Genomic DNA, 17,818 nt, shown 5'->3' with positions numbered 1-17,818 from the left:
CTGTTTCATTCTGAGGCGGGCCCGAGGGCTCTCAGCCCATTTGCGGAGGTGAGATGATGGACACCCCTTGCGTCCAAGGGGCTTTGAGCTGGCTCAGGCTGGGATAGAGGGGAGCTCCGGTCCACCGAAGAGTCCTCTAAGAGCCCCGGCCCAGTTCTTAAGCCCCAAACCTCCGCTGCACCAAAGGCTAATCAATGAAAAACCAAACCAAACCAAAACTCCAGAGACACACGCAGGGGAAATGTTCTGCATTCCTAAAGGGGTGCTCCGCCCCGCCTGGGCCCCCAGCAGTGCAACCCTGCGGCTTCCCTTGCTGCCGCACTGTTTTGTGAACTCCTGTTTTGGGAACAGCGATGTCTGCTCGTCCCCACTTCCGGGCTTTCCCTTCCCCAGCTACCGCCTCGGCCTGGGGCGCCCCTGCGCCTGCCGAGGCTCGACCCCGCGTTTCTGCGTGCAGCTCCGGCTCCACTTTCACTTTCGGTCCCGGGGCGGCCAAGGCAGGCAGCAGCGGTGTGGTCCCCGAGCCCCAGGTACAGCACTACCGTCCCCAGTGCGCCCCGCGGGGAGGGGGCTGCGTGGTTGCGGAAGGACGGGGCCCAGGCATCCCCCCTATGCTGGGGAGGCCTGGGGTCCAGGGCGCGGGGAGGAAGAGAACCAGGGGGCTGCGAAGTGGGGCTGGGGGGAGTCGTGGGGCTGGGGATCATGTCCGTGGGGAGGGCGGCGGGGTTGGCGCAGGCCCAGTCCTGCTCGCGTCCTTGTCCCTCTTTTCCACTGGGAGATGGACAAGGGCGCAGGGCTGGTGCGTCCGCTCCATGCGCTCCCCGGGCTGTGCCACTTCCCGGCCGGCAGGCGGGAGCCTCCTTCTGCGCTCCTCCCGGAGGCTGGGTTCCTGCCCGCCGCGTCCACCGGACTGCCGAGTAGGGCCAAGTGAACTGGTGGGTGGATTGTGGGGTTAGGCCGAGGAGGGCGCCTTGCAGATAATAGAGAAACGTACGTGGCTTTGGTTACTTGCAGGCGCGGGGGTGTTCTGGGAATAAGAGTTAAGTGTCCTCAAGATCAGTTCTCTCCCTTCTTCTCCTGTACTTGTTGCTAGTAGTTGTCTGTCCTCCCTTCTCTTTGGCTCAGCCTGGGTTTATCGAGTTAAAACACTACTGTTTGAGCAAATTAAAATTCCCTCTCTGGGTGTCTTACACGCCTGGTGGGCCTGCAAGTTAATTTCATGAGGAAGGAGAAGTGCAGACACTTCCTTACCTTTTTCATGGAGGTTCTTTGTAAGGCCAGGTTCAGAAAGAAATCCTCTGTTTTCTACTGAATCCCCAGAGTATTTGCTCTCAATTCGGGATGTGGTCGACAACTTAAAAAAAAAAAACCCAAAACTTAAAAAAATTGGCCAGGGTTGTCTCTTTTTCCATGGAGTTGGAATTGTACTGATACGTAGCACATTTTCAAGTGGGCCTAAATAGATAAATTCTAATATGTTAAAAAATTGAACTGATTATACATTTTTATTGTTTACCAGCAGTGACAAGCTGTTATCAAGGCTTGTTAATTTCATTGTTCACAGCATTTTGGAAGAAGGTCCATTACCTCTTGGTGATGGATTTCACATTCCATAGTGTCCCAATGAAGGGAAGTATGCGATAGCCCAGGACCAGTTGCCCCTGACTTCCTGTGTAAGTGGGAAAAGTCAGAATCACCAAAGGCAGTAAGGTTCCTAAAGTATCTTGAACTCTTTCTGGCTGTGAAGTAAAGTTAGGTACTCTGTTACTGCTGCACTTTTATCCACAACATTGTGAAAGAAGCTTTAGTAAGATCAGATGCCAAAGGAAGATACTTTTTAAAACTTTAAAGGAGTACAGTCAAGTACAGGAAATTCCTTTAAAACCCTTATCTCTGTGCCCTCAATCTGTGTATATTTAACTGCCTTCTTGATAAATCCCCCTGGATATCTCATAGACAGCACAAATTAAACATATTTAAAAATGAACCCTTCATTCCCTCTTCTCCCTTTTAAATCTCTTCCACTTCTGGCCTTCTCCATTTCAATAAAGGGCACCTGTGACTACCCAGAAGTCCACTGTAGAAACCTGGCAGCCATCCTGATACATCCTGTCCTTTCCCTCACTCCCTACTTCTAATCCATCCTAAATATAGATGTTGAATTCATCCATCTCTCTGTCTCCACCCCGCCCCCCCCCAATTCTTTCTGTAGACACCATCCGAGTATGAACCACTCTCGTATTTTGTCTACACTACTTTCTAAGTGGTCTCTTGGCCTTCACTCTTACTTCTTTCCAGTCTTTCATTCTCCACACAGCAACAAGGGTGATTTTCTTTAGGTGTGAACTGGATCCTAGCTAGATCTCCTAGCTCAAATCCCTGTGGTTTCTCATTGCCCTTAGGATAGGATCCAAAATCCTTAAGATGCCTAGAAGGTGTGTAGTGGTCTGGCCCCTGCCCACCTCTCCAGGCGCATCTTTCTGCCACATGCTGGGCTTCAGCTTCACTGACTTCATAAATAACTAGCACTCTCTACTGCCCCTGAGCTTGCAAGTATGTGTGCTGTTCCCTCTGTTTGCAAAACTCTCTCTCCCTCTTTCCTCAGCTGATGTGAATTTGTCCTTTAAATCTCAGCTAAACATCTCAGAGAGCCCCCAGTGTACATCAGTCTGCCCTGTTACTCTCTTTCAGTATGTGTGTTGCTTTTTTCTTCATAGCTAATCATGGTTGGTAACTATCTATGTTTGTATTTGTGTAAACTTGTTAAAAGTCACCCCACCCCCACTATATGCTCTTTGAGGTCAGGGACCTGTGCTGTCTTGCACTGCCCCGCAAAACCCTCGCACATAATACACCCTCAATACGTATCTGCGGAATGAGTAATTGAACATATTTTAACTTAATTTTCACAACAATCCTGTGAGAGAGGTGTTATGTCGTTTTACACACGAAGAAAATGGAACCAGGGTTCAACAACCTGCCCAAGGTCATAATAGGTGTCAGAGCAAGAACTCAAAGCCAGATTTTCTTTTCTGACTGTAAACCTAATATATATATTGTTGATATAGCAATAATTATATACGTATGTATGAATTCCAACATTTATGCTGTCTATATCACGTGTTCCACTTTGGTTTCCTGGCCCTGCATCTTCTCTGAGACACAGCCATTATCTCTTTGGTTTCCTCCTCTCTTGGACCCAACACTGCAAGGCCTTTGCTATGAGGTGCCACCGCCAACCCCTTCAGCAGCCTGTGGGCCTTGCTGTCAGCTCAGAACCAGTTGGAATTTTTAGATCTCTTCTTGGGCTGTTGGAGAACGCTTGAGGACTCCCAGAGCCCTTGCATGCCTGAACCTGCCACCTTCCCTGTGCTCTCTGCCATCTTGGGGCGCAGGCCACACCCACTAAGCTGCTGTCATCAGAAGTTCCAAATGCAAGCATCACGCAAGTTCTTTTTACCTCTGGCCCCTCAACTTCAAGGGAGATCCATCATTCTGCCCTGGGATTCTGCCTGAGGAGGTAGGGGCAGGAACTCTACTATTTTGGTGTTTAACTTTTATTCTTCTCTTCCAAATCACTCCAATCCTCCATGGCTGGAAGCATCCTTTAGTTGGTTCCTAGACAACAACAACAACAAAACCGAAGAAACACAAAAACAGAAACCCCTGTTCTTCCTGTTCACATTTCTCTTCTGTCTCAATTTGGGTGGTGCCTTTTGAGCTGGGATTATGGTGTCTCTATTGTTGACTGTCTCTACGGTGCTTGCATCCCTTCTGTTTATTTAGCCTGCAGATCTACTCCGTGGGGAAGCGAGAGGTCAGTACTTGTAGCTGTGTGCTTCGGAAGGGAGCAGAATGGAGAGTGAAGGGTGGGGATAGCACATCAGTCATTCCCCTGAAGTAGTATTCCCCACATACAGATCAAGGGATAAGACCATGGCTTGGCAAGGATTATCTAGGAGGTTCCTCAATCTGGCTGTTCAATAGAATTTCGGGGAAGTTTAAAAACAATTATGATGCCCTGACCTAGGGATCCAGGCATCAGTCATTATTTTTTGTTTTGTTTTGTTTTGTTTTGTTTTTGCAGTACGCGGGCCTCTCACTGTTGTGGCCTCTCCCATTGTGGAGCACAGGCTCTGGACGCGCAGGCTCAGCGGCCACAGCTCACGGGCCCAGCCGTTCCGCGGCATGTGGGATCCTCCCGGACTGGGGCACGAACCCGTGTCCCCCGCATTGGTAGGCGGACTCTCAACCACTGCGCCACCAGGGAAGCCCCAGTCATTATTTTAAGAGCTTCCTAATGACATTAATATGCAGCCAAAGTTGAGAACCACTAACATAGAGGAAGAATCCAGTGTACCACCATCATTTCAATAACCTGAGCTCACCTGACAGAAGCCACTCCTGACCAACTGCTATTAGAGAGGCAGCTTTGTCTAAGAGAGAGAAAAATGTATGCTTGGTTCTCTGGGCATGGATTGCCAACTCCCTTAAAATTCGCATTTCTTTTATGTCGCATGGCCTTAATGAAGTGCAAAATATGGTCTGCATCATGCCTCCTTGTGTGCTTTGAGTGTAACCTTAGAGTCACCCCCCCTCCTTGCCTTGTGAATAATTATTCTCCAGCAAGTTCTCCTGGGGTTTGCTTCTGTCCACATGGATTGCCCGAACAGCCCTATCCTTTCTCCTTTTGTGCTGTAGCTACTGCTCTGGTTTGCTCCACCTGCAGTGCCTCTGATGCCCTCCCTTCACTTCCAAATCTGACCCGTCCTTCCAGACCACTCCCAATGCTGCTCTTGCATAAAGGCATCTCAGCATCACTCTGCAACCAAAGTCACCCTCTCCCTTTGGAAATACCATTCCATTCTCCCTCAGCGCTCTTTTCTTCTTCTTCCTTTTTTTTTTTTTTTTTTTCATTTTTTTGGCCACACTATGCTGCATGTGGGATCTTAGTTCCCTGACCAGGGATCAAACCCATGCTCCCTGCAGTGGAAACGTGGAGTCTTAACCACTGGACTGCCAGGGAAGTCCCTATTATTATTTTTAAAGCACTCCACACTTTGTTGTGTTTTACTCTTTGTGTATATATGTTTTCTGCCCTTCCAGGTTTTGAAGTCCTTGATTATGGGATTTGTGTCTTCTTATATCCCACACGGTACTCAGCACACAGTGTAAGAGAGAAACCAGGGGATTGTCACAAACTATCATGAAAAGTCACTCTAAAGTCTTCCCTGGCTAAATAGATACTAAATCAGCTTTTGGCAGGACAGTTTGACAAAGATACCAGTGTTATGAAGGCTTACTGTTACAAATACTTGCCTTTCCCCCCCACACTTAGTCCTGAGCATGTATGTTTCCTTCCTATACTTCCTGTGTTTTAAGAACTCTCTGAGTTGTAAGCTTAGTGGGAAGCAAGGCCTGTCTCCCGTTGAGGAAGCGGTAAGCCCAGATTCTTGCTCTCTCCACCTCCCAGCCTGGTAGTGTGGACACCTCGCTTCTGCTGAAACAACAGAACGTTGCAGGGGCAGTGGAGACCTCACTCTACTGGTGGCCGCAGGGGTGTCTGAATCTAATCTCTAGGCAGTAGGGTGGCTTCTTCTAAGGTCCAGTGTGGGTAGGGGGTGGTCACCTGATCAGGTGTTTCTCTGATGTGGTTCTGGCCGCCCATTTTTGCCTGTTTTATGAGCCTGGTTTCCCAAATGACCTGGCAACCCCGTGACCCATTTAGTGAGCTACTCAGGGTCCTCAGCCAGAGCTTGTTCTTACTTTCAACAGAGAACGCTGACTGATAAGAGTTAATTTAAACTTTGAAAGCCAAATGATGCTTTACAGTAGGTGTTAATGATTGTTGCTGACCATAAACTTCTTTCTTCTTATGAATCATTAGCACAGGGAAGGTAATTTTACTTTCAGGAAAAGACCTAGTACTTTTGAAAGTTTGTATCTGTATCTGTTCATTCTGGATGGATACATTCTGAAATTATGCTGTCTTGATAATATTTTAGTGACTCTTTTTTTTTTTCTTTTACACATTTGTGCCACTAGGCAGTTCAAGCAAGATGATACCTCTGTCCGTCAAACGGCCCCTTGTGACCATGTCCCTTCTGCCTTCATCACTGTTGATGCTCTTAACTGTGGCAACTCCATCCTGGTGTCAGAGCAGTGAAACAACATCTCCAAAGGCTAGTAACAGGACACCATTTCCTTGGAATAAAATGCGACTTCCTGAGCACATCATCCCACTTCATTACGATCTCATGATTCATGCCAACCTCACCACTCTGACTTTCGGGGGAACCACGGAAATAGAAATCACAGCCAGCAAGCCCACCAGTACCATCATCCTGCATAGTCACCACCTGCAAATATCTAAGGCCGCCCTGAGGAAGGGAGCTGGTGAGAAGCAGTCTGAAGAGCCGCTGAGAGTCCTGGAATACCCGCCTCAGGAGCAAATCGCACTCCTGGCTCCTGAGCCCCTGGTGGTCGGGCTCCTGTACACCATTGTCATTGACTATGCTGGCAATCTTTCTGAGAGTTTCTATGGATTTTATAAAAGCACCTACAGAACCAAGGAAGGGGAAGTGAGGTATTTTTTTGTCTCTCTCTCGCTCTTTTTTTTTAAAAGTTCAAATGCTACCCACACGAAATTTATTACTTCAGGTGGATTGTCTTTTAAAATTCCCTTGATTGTTGAATTCTTTCTTTGGTTTTGTTTTGCATCTCTTTGTAGATTTAAAAATGGCTCATAGTTTTTTCCCTGTTTTGGGGGATCTCCTTTTTCATTCTGTTTTAACCAGTTTTCTTTCCTCCAGCTCTATCAGAGGGAATACCTATTTGTTTATTTAATTAGATTTCTGGCATATAAAAAATATTTTAAATTCTCTTGGCCTATGTACTAGTTTCCAAGGGTTGCTTTAACAAAGTACATAAACTGGGTGGCATAAAACAATAGAAATTTTTTCTCTCACAGTTCTGGAGGCTGGAAGTCCAAAATCAAGGTGTCAGGAGGCCTATGCTCTAAGTCTCTGAGCCCCTCTTTGCCTCTTGCTAGCTTGTGGTGCCATCAGTCTTTGACATTCCTTGGCTTTGCAACTACATCAGTCCAGTCTCTGCCTGCCTGTCACATGGCCATTCTCCAAATTTCCCTCTTCTTATAAGGGCACCAATTCTGTTGGATTAGGGCCCAACCTGATGGCCTCATCTGAACTTGATTACATCTGTAAAGACCCTATTTCTATATAAAGTTACACAGATATTAGGTAATAAGACTTCAATGTATCTTTTTAGGGGACACAGTTCAACCCATACAGCCAATTAGAGGAAATATTAATATTTTTGTCTCAGTTAAAACTTTTTTAGTGATCCTCTCCTGCCTTGCTTTAGTTGTGTTTTTTTTTGTTTTGTTTTTTTTGTGGTATGCGGGCCTCTCACTGCTGTGGCCTCTCCCGTTGCGGAGCAAGGCTCCGGACACGCAGGTCCAGTGGCCATGGCCCACGGGCCCAGCCTCTCCGCGGCACGTGGGATCCTCCCGGACCGGGGCACAAACCCGCGTCCCCTGCATCGGCAGGCGGACTCCCAACCACTGCACCACCAGGGAAGCCCTAGTTCTGTTTTTAATAAGATATTTTGGGAGATTTTATACTAAATTTTAAAATCAAATTTCATTTGTTAGTAGATTATACTAACTTTCGGATTTCATATTATTTTTTTGAGGTAAAAAAAGTCAGATACTACCAAAAAGAATTTTTTAAAAGTAAAATGTACCCTCATTATAGCCTCTAGAGATAACTACTGCTTCTATTTCAGGGGAATATCCTTTAGACTTTTTTCTGGATATGCATACACATTATTTTATGTAAATGGAGCCATGTTATATTTTCTGTTTCACGAGGGAGTTTTTTAATATGATGAGGAGATGTATTTTACATGGATGACTATCCCTATACGTCATTTTAATGACTTTATTAAAATGTATGTTTGTGTGTTGGTTTATTTAACTAATCCCCGATGGATGGAAATTAGGTTGTTTCCAACTTTTTGGCATCAGCAATAATTTGACAAGCATTTCTTCAGACTAAATGCCTAGAGGTAAAATTGCTAAGTCAAAGGGTCAATAAACTTTTGATATCCCTTGCCATATTCCTCACTAATACTGTATATTGGCAATCCTTTTAAAGCCAAAACGCCAATGGACTTTTCCCTTTAATTTATTACATCGATCATTAAGGAAACTGTGCAGCTTCGGATGTGTTTATCGAATATTTGTAGGTTCTTCTTTTGTGAGTTGCTGATTTATGGCCTCTGCCTGCTATTCTACTTGGTTGCTGGGTATAATTCTTACATATTTTTAAGAGCTCATTATCTGTTCAGGTTATTAACCTTTTGTCAAATACCTTTCAATCAATTTTCCCTGTTTTCTTTTGCTTGTCTTTTAGTTTATGATAGCTTTTGTCATATAAAAAAAATTTTAATAGTGAGATTCATGAAGATTATGATAACTTTAGGAATTAAAAAATGATCACACACCTAACTGACAGTCCCTGGTGCTTCATGGTGTATTTTTATTTCCCTTGTCGTAATTTTAGGATACTTGCATCAACACAGTTTGAACCGACTGCGGCCAGAATGGCCTTTCCCTGCTTTGATGAACCTGCTTTCAAAGCGAGTTTTTCAATCAAGATCAGAAGGGAACCTAGACACCTCGCCATCTCCAACATGCCACTGGTGAGTCTAAACTCCTGTGTGTTGTCTACTCACAAGAAAAGTCCATTGATTCACTGTGATTTGTATTACCTCACTGACAGTTAACATTCAGGTTGCCTGTTCTGTTTGTTTTATTGCCTACAGATAGCTAACTTTTCTATTTCATTTCCAACCTATGCTTTTGGTTCAAGTAACAATTTATTTATAGTCAAAGAAAAGAATTGTCCCTAAAAACATGCAAAATTTAGGTAAGAGTGACATTGCAGGTGCGGTGTTGATGGGAGGGAAACTTTATAGACAATTCAGGTCAGGTTAACTGAGAGTGCCCTTCACAAAGCACTTTCACTTTTATTTTCTTATATGCTCTTTTAAAAGGATTTTAAAGGGAATGCTTTGTTGAATAAGGCCATGTTTCTATGATATAGTTATTTTTTATAATTTCTGTATACTATATTACTAATAATATTAGCTATGCAATTTGTAACTATGGCACAAAGTTGGTCAGATGGAAAAAGAAAAAACAGTAATATTTTAAGATTATTATGGTAGTAAAGGTAAGTAATGATAGCTAGCTCAGTTCCCAGTTTCAAAGCAGATGTGGACAGTTTTCCCTCTGATTCTTATTTCTTTATTTATTTTTATGTTTTTTTCTTTTCCATTATGGTTTATTACAGGATATTGAATATAGTTTCCTGTGCTATACACTAGGACCTTGCTGTTTATCTCTTCTATATATAATAGTTTGCATCTGCTAGTCCAAAACCCCTCTGATTTTTAAAAGTAGTGAGGAGAAGATGACCTCACCAAATGAATAAAATTACTTAGTAAGTGCCGTTATCCTATGATTCTGGTAGCACTGGGGAAACATAAGCTGAGCTGTCATTCTACACCCGATGCATACCAACTCCAGAAGCACACACACCCTTTGTTCAGAGAAGCTCACTGTGGATGAGACTCAGGGTGGAATAGGCTTTGCCCAGAGTCCAGAAGGGTATCACGCCTCATCCCTGTGCTGACTCGGGAGGCATTAGCTTCACATGAAGGGACTCACAGAGCCACAAGCCAACCTCTAATACAGTATTTCTCAACCTTTAGAACTCTGTATTGCTCGCTGAATCCCTTAAGGATCCCTTAAAAGGGAGTCTGCCATTCCCTCCTAGAAGGCTGTATAAAAAGTAGACTTTTGTGAATCCTTACCAGCCAATAACTTTTGTCTCTCTCCCCACCGCATTTGTGTATAGAAAGATAAGAAACAGTTATGCCATTTTCCTAATATAAATTTGAGATAGAGAAAATCCTTTTTCAAATTATAGTTCCCTCCCCAAATATTATGGTATTGCTCCCTGGGATGGGAGTGAGTTCTCTAATTAGAGAATTACAGCTTAAGGAGAAAAAAGGAACAGGGGTGGTTTGGAAATGAGGGACAGACTGACCCGCTAAACAAGATTGGTGGAGATTTTGTAGGCTTGCAGGGGAAGGCAAGAGCCCCAAGGCTCCCCAAAGACGCTGGAGTCTAAATCCATGGACGTCCGGGACCCACTTGTTGAGGATCAGAAAATCTAATGTAATCTTGCTCTTGAACAAGAAAGCTCTTCCCTTGGCAGAAATTTAACAGGGTGGCCTGAACTCAAGACGCAGACTTGGGGTTGAGGGGAAGGACAGTGGGGTCTCAAAGGATCTTTTTGGAGGCTAGAAAAGCGGATACACCTTTGGAACACTGAAGTGTTTGGGGCAGGGGTTAATCACATCTAAATTTCTATTCTTGACATTGTGCTAATAATTAAAACAATGTCAAGAATAGAAATTATTGTTAGGGGTAGGTTGAAGGCATTTTATAAAGAAAGGTCATTTCGGGTCCTTCAAGAGTAAACCTAGGTTGACTATTAGAGTTAGGGTTTGAATGATCAAAGGGTGACCAGCAGGCACCATAGCTTGTGGCTGGTGGGTACTAAAAAGAAGGATGAGGTGGGGCTTCCATGTTGGTGCAGTGGTTAAGAATCCGCCTGCTAGTGCAGGGGACACAGGTTCAAGCCCTGGTCTGGGAAGATCCCACATGCTGTGGAGCAACTAAGCCTGTGCACCACAACTACTGAGGCTGTGCTCTAGAGCCCATGAGCCACAACTGCTGAAGCCCGCATGCCACAGCTACTGAAGCCTGCACACCTAGAGCCTGTGCTGTGCAACAAGAGAAGCCACCGCAATGAGAAGCCCGCACACTGCAAGGAAGAGTAGCCCTGCTCGGCGCAACTAGAGAAAGTCCGTGCACAGCAACAAAGACCCAATGCAGCCACAAATAAATAAATAAATAAATTTTTTAAAAAAAGAAGAAGAAGAAGGATAAGGGGGCAGAGAAATGGAGGTAGAAATAAGATTACAGGAAAAATGCATGTGTTAGCATGGAATTTCTCAGATTAGTTCTGGATGGTCTTCTCTCCAGGGTCCTGCCCAGTGCTTTCTGTTGGCTGAGGCATTAGACTTTCTTCTCTGGAAGCCGACATCTTAGACTGTACCTTTATCACTTTGGTGCAGTGGTTAAGAATCCGCCTGCTAGTGCAGGGGACACAGGTTCAAGCCCTGGTCTGGGAAGATCCCACATGCTGTGGAGCAACTAAGCCTGTGCACCACAACTACTGAGGCTGTGCTCTAGAGCCCATGAGCCACAACTGCTGAAGCCCGCATGCCACAGCTACTGAAGCCTGCACACCTAGAGCCTGTGCTGTGCAACAAGAGAAGCCACCGCAATGAGAAGCCCGCACACTGCAAGGAAGAGTAGCCCCTGCTCGGCGCAACTAGAGAAAGTCCGTGCACAGCAACAAAGACCCAATGCAGCCACAAATAAATAAATAAATAAATTTTTTAAAAAAAGAAGAAGAAGAAGGATAAGGGGGCAGAGAAATGGAGGTAGAAATAAGATTACAGGAAAAATGCATGTGTTAGCATGGAATTTCTCAGATTAGTTCTGGATGGTCTTCTCTCCAGGGTCCTGCCCAGTGCTTTCTGTTGGCTGAGGCATTAGACTTTCTTCTCTGGAAGCCGACATCTTAGACTGTACCTTTATCACCCCAACCCTACTCTGCAAGGCTGCTCCCTGATTGCATTGAAAAACTGATTCCAGTGAAGCAAATCAGAGTTTGGAGGAGGCTTTGCAGGGTCAGGCCCAGGCATGGGTTACTTTCAACTGTTTAGCAAAGTAGAAGCTCTTTTTAGGTTGTCCTCGGTGACCCCTATTAGACACTGCATTCCCAGATCATTCTCATACCTTGTATTTAAGTGAGCTACATCTTGGCAAAGCCAGCAATCTCAGTTTTGCTTTGTCTCACCCATGTTATCAATCCTCATGTGCCAAATATGAGTGAGTTTGTGATCATCTGGATTATTTAAAAGAAATTAAGTGGTGATGGTTGTATAACTGTGAATATAATAAAAACCACTGAATTGTATACTTTAAAATGGTGAACTTCATGGTGTGTGAATTATATCTCGATAAAGAAAGAAATGGAGTAGAATGGTTTGGCCTTAATGTCTAAATTATAATCAGATATCGAAAAGAGATATATATATATATATATTTTTGCGGTACGCGGGCCTCTCACTGCTGTGGCCTCTCCCATTGCGGAGCACAGGCTCCGGATGCGCAGGCCCAGTGGCCATGGCTCACGGGCCCAGCCGCTCCGCGGCATGTGGGATCTTCCTGGACCGGGGCACGAACCCGCGTCCCCTGCGTCGGCAGGTGGACTCTCAACCACTGCGCCACCAGGGAAGCCCCGGAAAGAGATATTTTAAAATAATTATACAAATGTCATGTCATATACTTTCAGTATGTCTGAGAGTTAGGAAATTTCTCTTTATCAAATGTTTTCAATGTCTTGGGTAATTGTATTTGATGATTTCAGTTATTCTGATTTTAGGTTAAATCTGTGACTGTTGCTGAAGGACTCGTAGAAGACCATTTTGATGTGACCGTGAAGATGAGCACCTACCTGGTGGCCTTCATTGTTTCAGATTTTAAGTCTGTCAGCAAGATGACCAAAAGTGGCATCAAGGTGAACCTGCGATTGTCACATAGGATGACCAGCTTGTCCTGGCCTGCCTGGGACTGTCTTGGTTTTAAAACTGGAAGTCCTGCATCCTAGGAATCCCCTCAGTCTTGGGCAAACCAGTTGGTTGGTCATCCCGTTGTCTCAGATACTCATATTTACAGTGGGGTTCTAATAGCAAAAACATGCGGCGAGGCCTGGGCTGGCCTGGGTCATGGTCCTGGCTCCACCACTAACTGACTTTCTGCTCCCTTTTGCCCTGCTCCCCTTGGAAGTTAGCTTATACTTCTTTAAAATGTGTAAGTTGGACTAGATCCTGCAATGGTTTCTAAGGTTCTCCTGTGTATAACTTCATGCAGTTTGGAAGTGAATGTCATGGACTACCTGAGCGGGAGTTTCTAACCATGGGAAGGAAGTGAGATAGAGCGGTCTGCTTGGAGTATTAAATGGCTCTGGGGAGAGCATTTGGGCCAGGGAGTACTGGAGTACTAGAGAAAAAGATCTTGTTTCAAAGAGCACTTGCTACTCGGGTGGGTACCATTGTGTAGTGAACAACCTGCTCAACTGTGCGCTGTGGCTCTGAATGCAAATAAGATTTTTGGAGAGGAGGGACGGGATACTTTATTTGAAGTTACCTCATTTATTTAAATAGGGGTACATTTCCTATCAGGTTTCCCACCTTGGGCAGGCTTGGGACTTTGTCTCCTATCCCCTGAGTTCTTTAATGCCATGAAAACCCAAACTCAAGTCCATCTGTACTAGGCCAGTGTCCTCAGGGCAAAAGCTGGCTGCAGTGCTCTGCTGACTTCTCAGGGTTCTACTGTCCCTTCATTTTCGGCAACTAAGTTGGCTTTACTTTTTCACTATCTCATGTAAACATTTAAAAAGACATGTTTGCATTTGTTATCCAGCGTTTGTTGTAGTTTTCAGAAGGGGGGGTGTTGATCAGGAACAGTCAGCGTTAATATAAGAAATAGAACTTCCAACTGTCTTTCTTAATATTGGCAACCATATCCCACAATATGAAGCTGTTAATGTCAGTCTTCTAGAGAAGCCACTGTGGCATTTGGATAACTTTCGTGTACCTTTCTCTTCAGGTTTCCGTGTATGCTGTTCCAGACAAGATAAATCAGGCAGGTTATGCACTGGATGCTGCGGTGACTCTTCTAGAATTCTATGAGGATTATTTCAGCATTCCATATCCCTTATCCAAACAAGGTATAGATTTGGCACAGGTGTTACAAAGTGTGGCATTTACTGAGGCCAGCAGTAGATTATATCCTCCTAATTGGCATCTCCCCCCTCAGCTCGGCAGGCCCTCAAGTCATTAAAACCTGGCAGGTTCCTGAGGCACATGTCATGGAGATAATTTTGCCTTCTGACTTTAAATTAATTTTTAAAAAATAAATTTATTTATTTATTTTTGGCTGTGTTGGGTCTTCGTTGCTATGCGCAGGCTTTCTCTAGTTGCAGTGAGCGGGGGCTACTCCTCATTATGGTGCACAGGCTTCTCATTGCGGTGGCTTCTTGTTGCGGAGCATGGGCTCTAGGTGTGCGGGCTTCAGTAGTTGTGGCTCACGGGCTTCAGTAGCTGTGGCTTGCGGGCTCTAGAGTGCAGGCTCAGTAGTTGTGGTGCATGGGCTTAGTTGCTCCACGGCACGTGGGATCTTCCCAGACCAGGGCTTGAACCCGTGTCCCCTGCATTGGCAGGTGGATTCTTAACCACTGCGCCACCAGGGAAGTCCTTGCCTTCTGACTTTAAGGACAAGCACAACTATATTATTGGGCAGATAGCAAAGGACAGAGGCTGTATTTTTTTCATGATTGGCACACATTTGGTAGGAACATAGAGTACTCAATGAATTTTTCGAATGAATTCATTGATAGAGCATGAGAAAATCTGCATTTTCTTTCTTACATGAGCCCTTAAAACTACTGTGTGTTTGAGTTTTTAGGTGTATGGGAGTCTTGGGCATCCAAGGTCGAGTGGATTATTGAGACAATTGTTAAAATTGTCTAGTCCCCAAGCACCTTGTCAGAGAATTAGAAATGGAGTCAGGAGGTCTGAAACCCAAGCCTGACTTTGTCTTGCAGCAGCAAAGTAACTCTGTATGAGTCACTGAGTCCTATTTCTTTATTGTGAAAGGCTCTTCAGTCTAGAATAATCCATGATTCTGCGTGAGCCACGTAGCTTTTCTTTGATCCCTACACCCATCCACTCTGAAAGTTAGTGTGTTTGGGCAATATGTAGCTTGAGATTGGTAAGATGTTTTTGTTTCCTTCCCAAGATCTTGCTGCTATTCCTGACTTTCAGTCTGGTGCTATGGAAAACTGGGGACTGACAACATACAGGGAATCTTCTCTACTGTTTGATGCTGAAAAATCTTCTGCATCAAGTAAGCTTGGCATCACGATGACTGTGTCCCATGAACTCGCCCACCAGGTATATAAGCTCAATCACACTTTCAAAAAAATGTTAACTATATCTATATTGCTTTTCTGGGACATAAGCTATTCATACTGTTGTATGAATTCTACCAATTCATTTTTACTATGTCTTTTTTCCCAGAAGAAGAAATGGTTTCTTTAAAGCATTAGGTACCATGTTTTATAATACACATTGTGAAGTTTTTCTTTTTACTTTGAAAAAAATATTAGCTTTATAAATATGTTAACCTTCATATACTGACCTTACACATATAAAATATATTTCCTTCTGAATGTCTGACGTTTATGGCCACGTAGATAATCTAGTTTCCATAGGAATCTGTGAATAACCTGAGTAATGTTTTCCTTTCAGTGGTTTGGGAACCTCGTCACTATGGAATGGTGGAATGATCTTTGGCTAAATGAGGGATTTGCCAAGTTTATGGAGTTCGTGTCTGTCAGTGTGACTCATCCAGAACTGAAAGTTGTAAGTTGTATTTACTTACTTTTTTTTTACATTTTAGATCAATCTGTTGTGTTGTTTAACGTTGCTGGAAAATACTTACTGATGTTAGATTATGGAATTCATAGAAAGATTGATAACTTCCCTGGGAGTTTAAATATGAATCAGGTTTCCAAAATGCTAGTGAACTTTAAAGACACATCGCAAAGGTTTGTTTCCAAACTCAATTGCTTATTTCCAAATCTATGATTGTTATGAAGTTAGTATTAAATTTTGTCCTTCCTTAATATCAAAGAAATAGAAATAATGACAACCTGTCTGTTCCATATCACTTCCCCAACCTTCGGGTTGCTCACTGAAGAAGTATTAGGTACAGATTGCTGCTATTTCAATAGGGTCCTGCTTGCCAAATGAAATGAGTTATATTTAAGGTAATTGTACATTTGATTGTATAAGAACCTAGACTCATGGGTCACAAACTTAATGCTTTGGAGCCTCTACGTGTTGACTTTAAAAATCATGTGTTTAACTTGCGAAAATCAAATGCGGTAAAATTAAAAAGAAACTTTATGTAAAAACAATCCTTTATCATATAATAATTTTCATTTGTACATATTCGTATCCCATTTCCATCTTCCAATACACATAACTTATATGTAGTTATAATTATAATGTACATATAATTATTACACTACAGTGTATCATAAATATTTTCCTGTTTCCACATAGTCTTTAATAATAAAAATGATTACGTATGGATATTATTCTATTGGGTAATATGCCCTAATCAGGTTATAGTTGGGATTTGTTTTTTATTACTTTTTCTTTCACTACATGGTTTTAAAGCTAAATTTCTTTGCTTTAAAATAGTATAGATGATGATTGGAGATACTTAAATTACTATACATTTTAGTTTCTGATTTTGGCACTGTTGGGCTATAGGCATAATGTTTTTCTTTTTAATAGGAAATTTTCTTTATTCTAAGGTGATAAGTATTTAAACAAAAATTTCAGTGTTGATCTAAGATCACTGTTTCTTGGCTGTTCTTTAGAAGATAGTAATTCTATTTAATTTTGTAAATTCTATAAATATGGAAAAGGTTAGATTAGAAATTTAGAGTGTAAACCTATTATCCCAGGTCAGACCATCCTCATTTCGTATTTTTTTCAAGTAAATGTAAATCATTGGTGATGCTGTCTTTTTTTCTGTCTCAATAGGAAGATTATTTCTTTGATAAGTGTTTTAATGCTATGGAGGTAGATGCCTTAAACTCCTCACACCCTGTGTCCACACCTGTGGAGAATCCTGCTCAGATTCGGGAGATATTTGATGAAGTTTCTTATGAAAAGGTAAAAATGGATTATAAGGGTACAGTTTGGACCCTACACTTAAAAATGTGGGGTGGAGAGGTTATAGATAGTGTTTTGGGGTGACTTTCCCTTCATAAGGACTAGCCCAGATTGAATTCCTTCTCTTCTTACCCTTGCTGCCCAGAGTGAACTCTTTGAGGCCTAACTTGAAGTTTAGCTTAAAATCCTAAAGATTATATTGTGGTCAGTTTGTTTACTGTCTTAAATTGAATATTCGTGGCCTACAGAAGCTTTTTATTTATCCTTCAATATATAGGTCTTGATCGAGCATCAACTTTGTACCAGGCAAAAGCCCCTGCCCTTGTATAGCTTTTGGTGCCTTCAGAAACAGTTGTCCTGCACAATGTGTTTAATAAAAGAATTGGAAATTGTTGCCAACATATAATAATTGGGAGATTTTAAATAAAAATCCAGATTTCTGGCTTCGATTGGAGGGAAAAAGGATTCTGGTCATACCAGGCCTATATTTCCCTTAGAAGCATAGACTGGAGCTAAGTCATGGCTCCTTTATGAGACCAGAGTTCTGCTTTTCCACTTTCCCTTCCATTCCCAACCGTTTCTGTTATCCTCACCACGGCAGAGAATGTGTCATTTATCATTATGCTTGGCAGAGAATGTGTCATTTATCATTATGCTTGGCTGTTTTATGTGTAGCAAATGGAAAAGTATATCTTGTTTGCATGTTTCCATCAATAGTGCAGAGGAGATAAAAGCAGACATAAAACAGACATATACACACACACATAGATCAATGGAACAGAATAGAGCCCAGAAATCAACCCATGCATATATGGTTAATTTATGACAAAGGACCTGA

General features: G+C 43.1%; 1 protein-coding gene across 5 annotated transcripts in view; it reads left to right on the top strand.

Annotated features, from left to right (window-relative positions):
• ERAP1 (endoplasmic reticulum aminopeptidase 1) overlaps nucleotides 1–17,818 on the top strand; it is a 125,906-nt gene that overhangs the window by 90,416 nt on the left and 17,672 nt on the right. The window contains exons 1-8 of one of the 5 annotated variants that reach the window (XM_024737664.1): nucleotides 373–530; nucleotides 6,046–6,586; nucleotides 8,586–8,724; nucleotides 12,612–12,746; nucleotides 13,838–13,958; nucleotides 15,029–15,183; nucleotides 15,541–15,654; nucleotides 16,849–16,980. In XM_024737664.1, coding sequence (XP_024593432.1) covers nucleotides 6,060–6,586; nucleotides 8,586–8,724; nucleotides 12,612–12,746; nucleotides 13,838–13,958; nucleotides 15,029–15,183; nucleotides 15,541–15,654; nucleotides 16,849–16,980 — 1,323 coding nt within the window. In that variant the 5' untranslated portion in view covers nucleotides 373–530; nucleotides 6,046–6,059. Of the gene's footprint in view, nucleotides 1–372; nucleotides 531–3,274; nucleotides 3,521–4,186; nucleotides 4,237–6,045; nucleotides 6,587–8,585; nucleotides 8,725–12,611; nucleotides 12,747–13,837; nucleotides 13,959–15,028; nucleotides 15,184–15,540; nucleotides 15,655–16,848; nucleotides 16,981–17,818 lie in introns of those variants that run through there. The other 4 variants (XM_024737667.1, XM_024737665.1, XM_024737666.1 and 1 more) reach the window with 4 other exon arrangements.

The sequence above is a fragment of the Neophocaena asiaeorientalis genome, unplaced genomic scaffold, assembly GCF_003031525.2.
Source record: "Neophocaena asiaeorientalis asiaeorientalis breed wild unplaced genomic scaffold, Neophocaena_asiaeorientalis_V1.1 scaffold573, whole genome shotgun sequence".
NCBI classification, from domain to species: Eukaryota; Metazoa; Chordata; class Mammalia; order Artiodactyla; family Phocoenidae; genus Neophocaena; species Neophocaena asiaeorientalis.
This window is presented reverse-complemented; position numbering and strand designations above follow the sequence as displayed.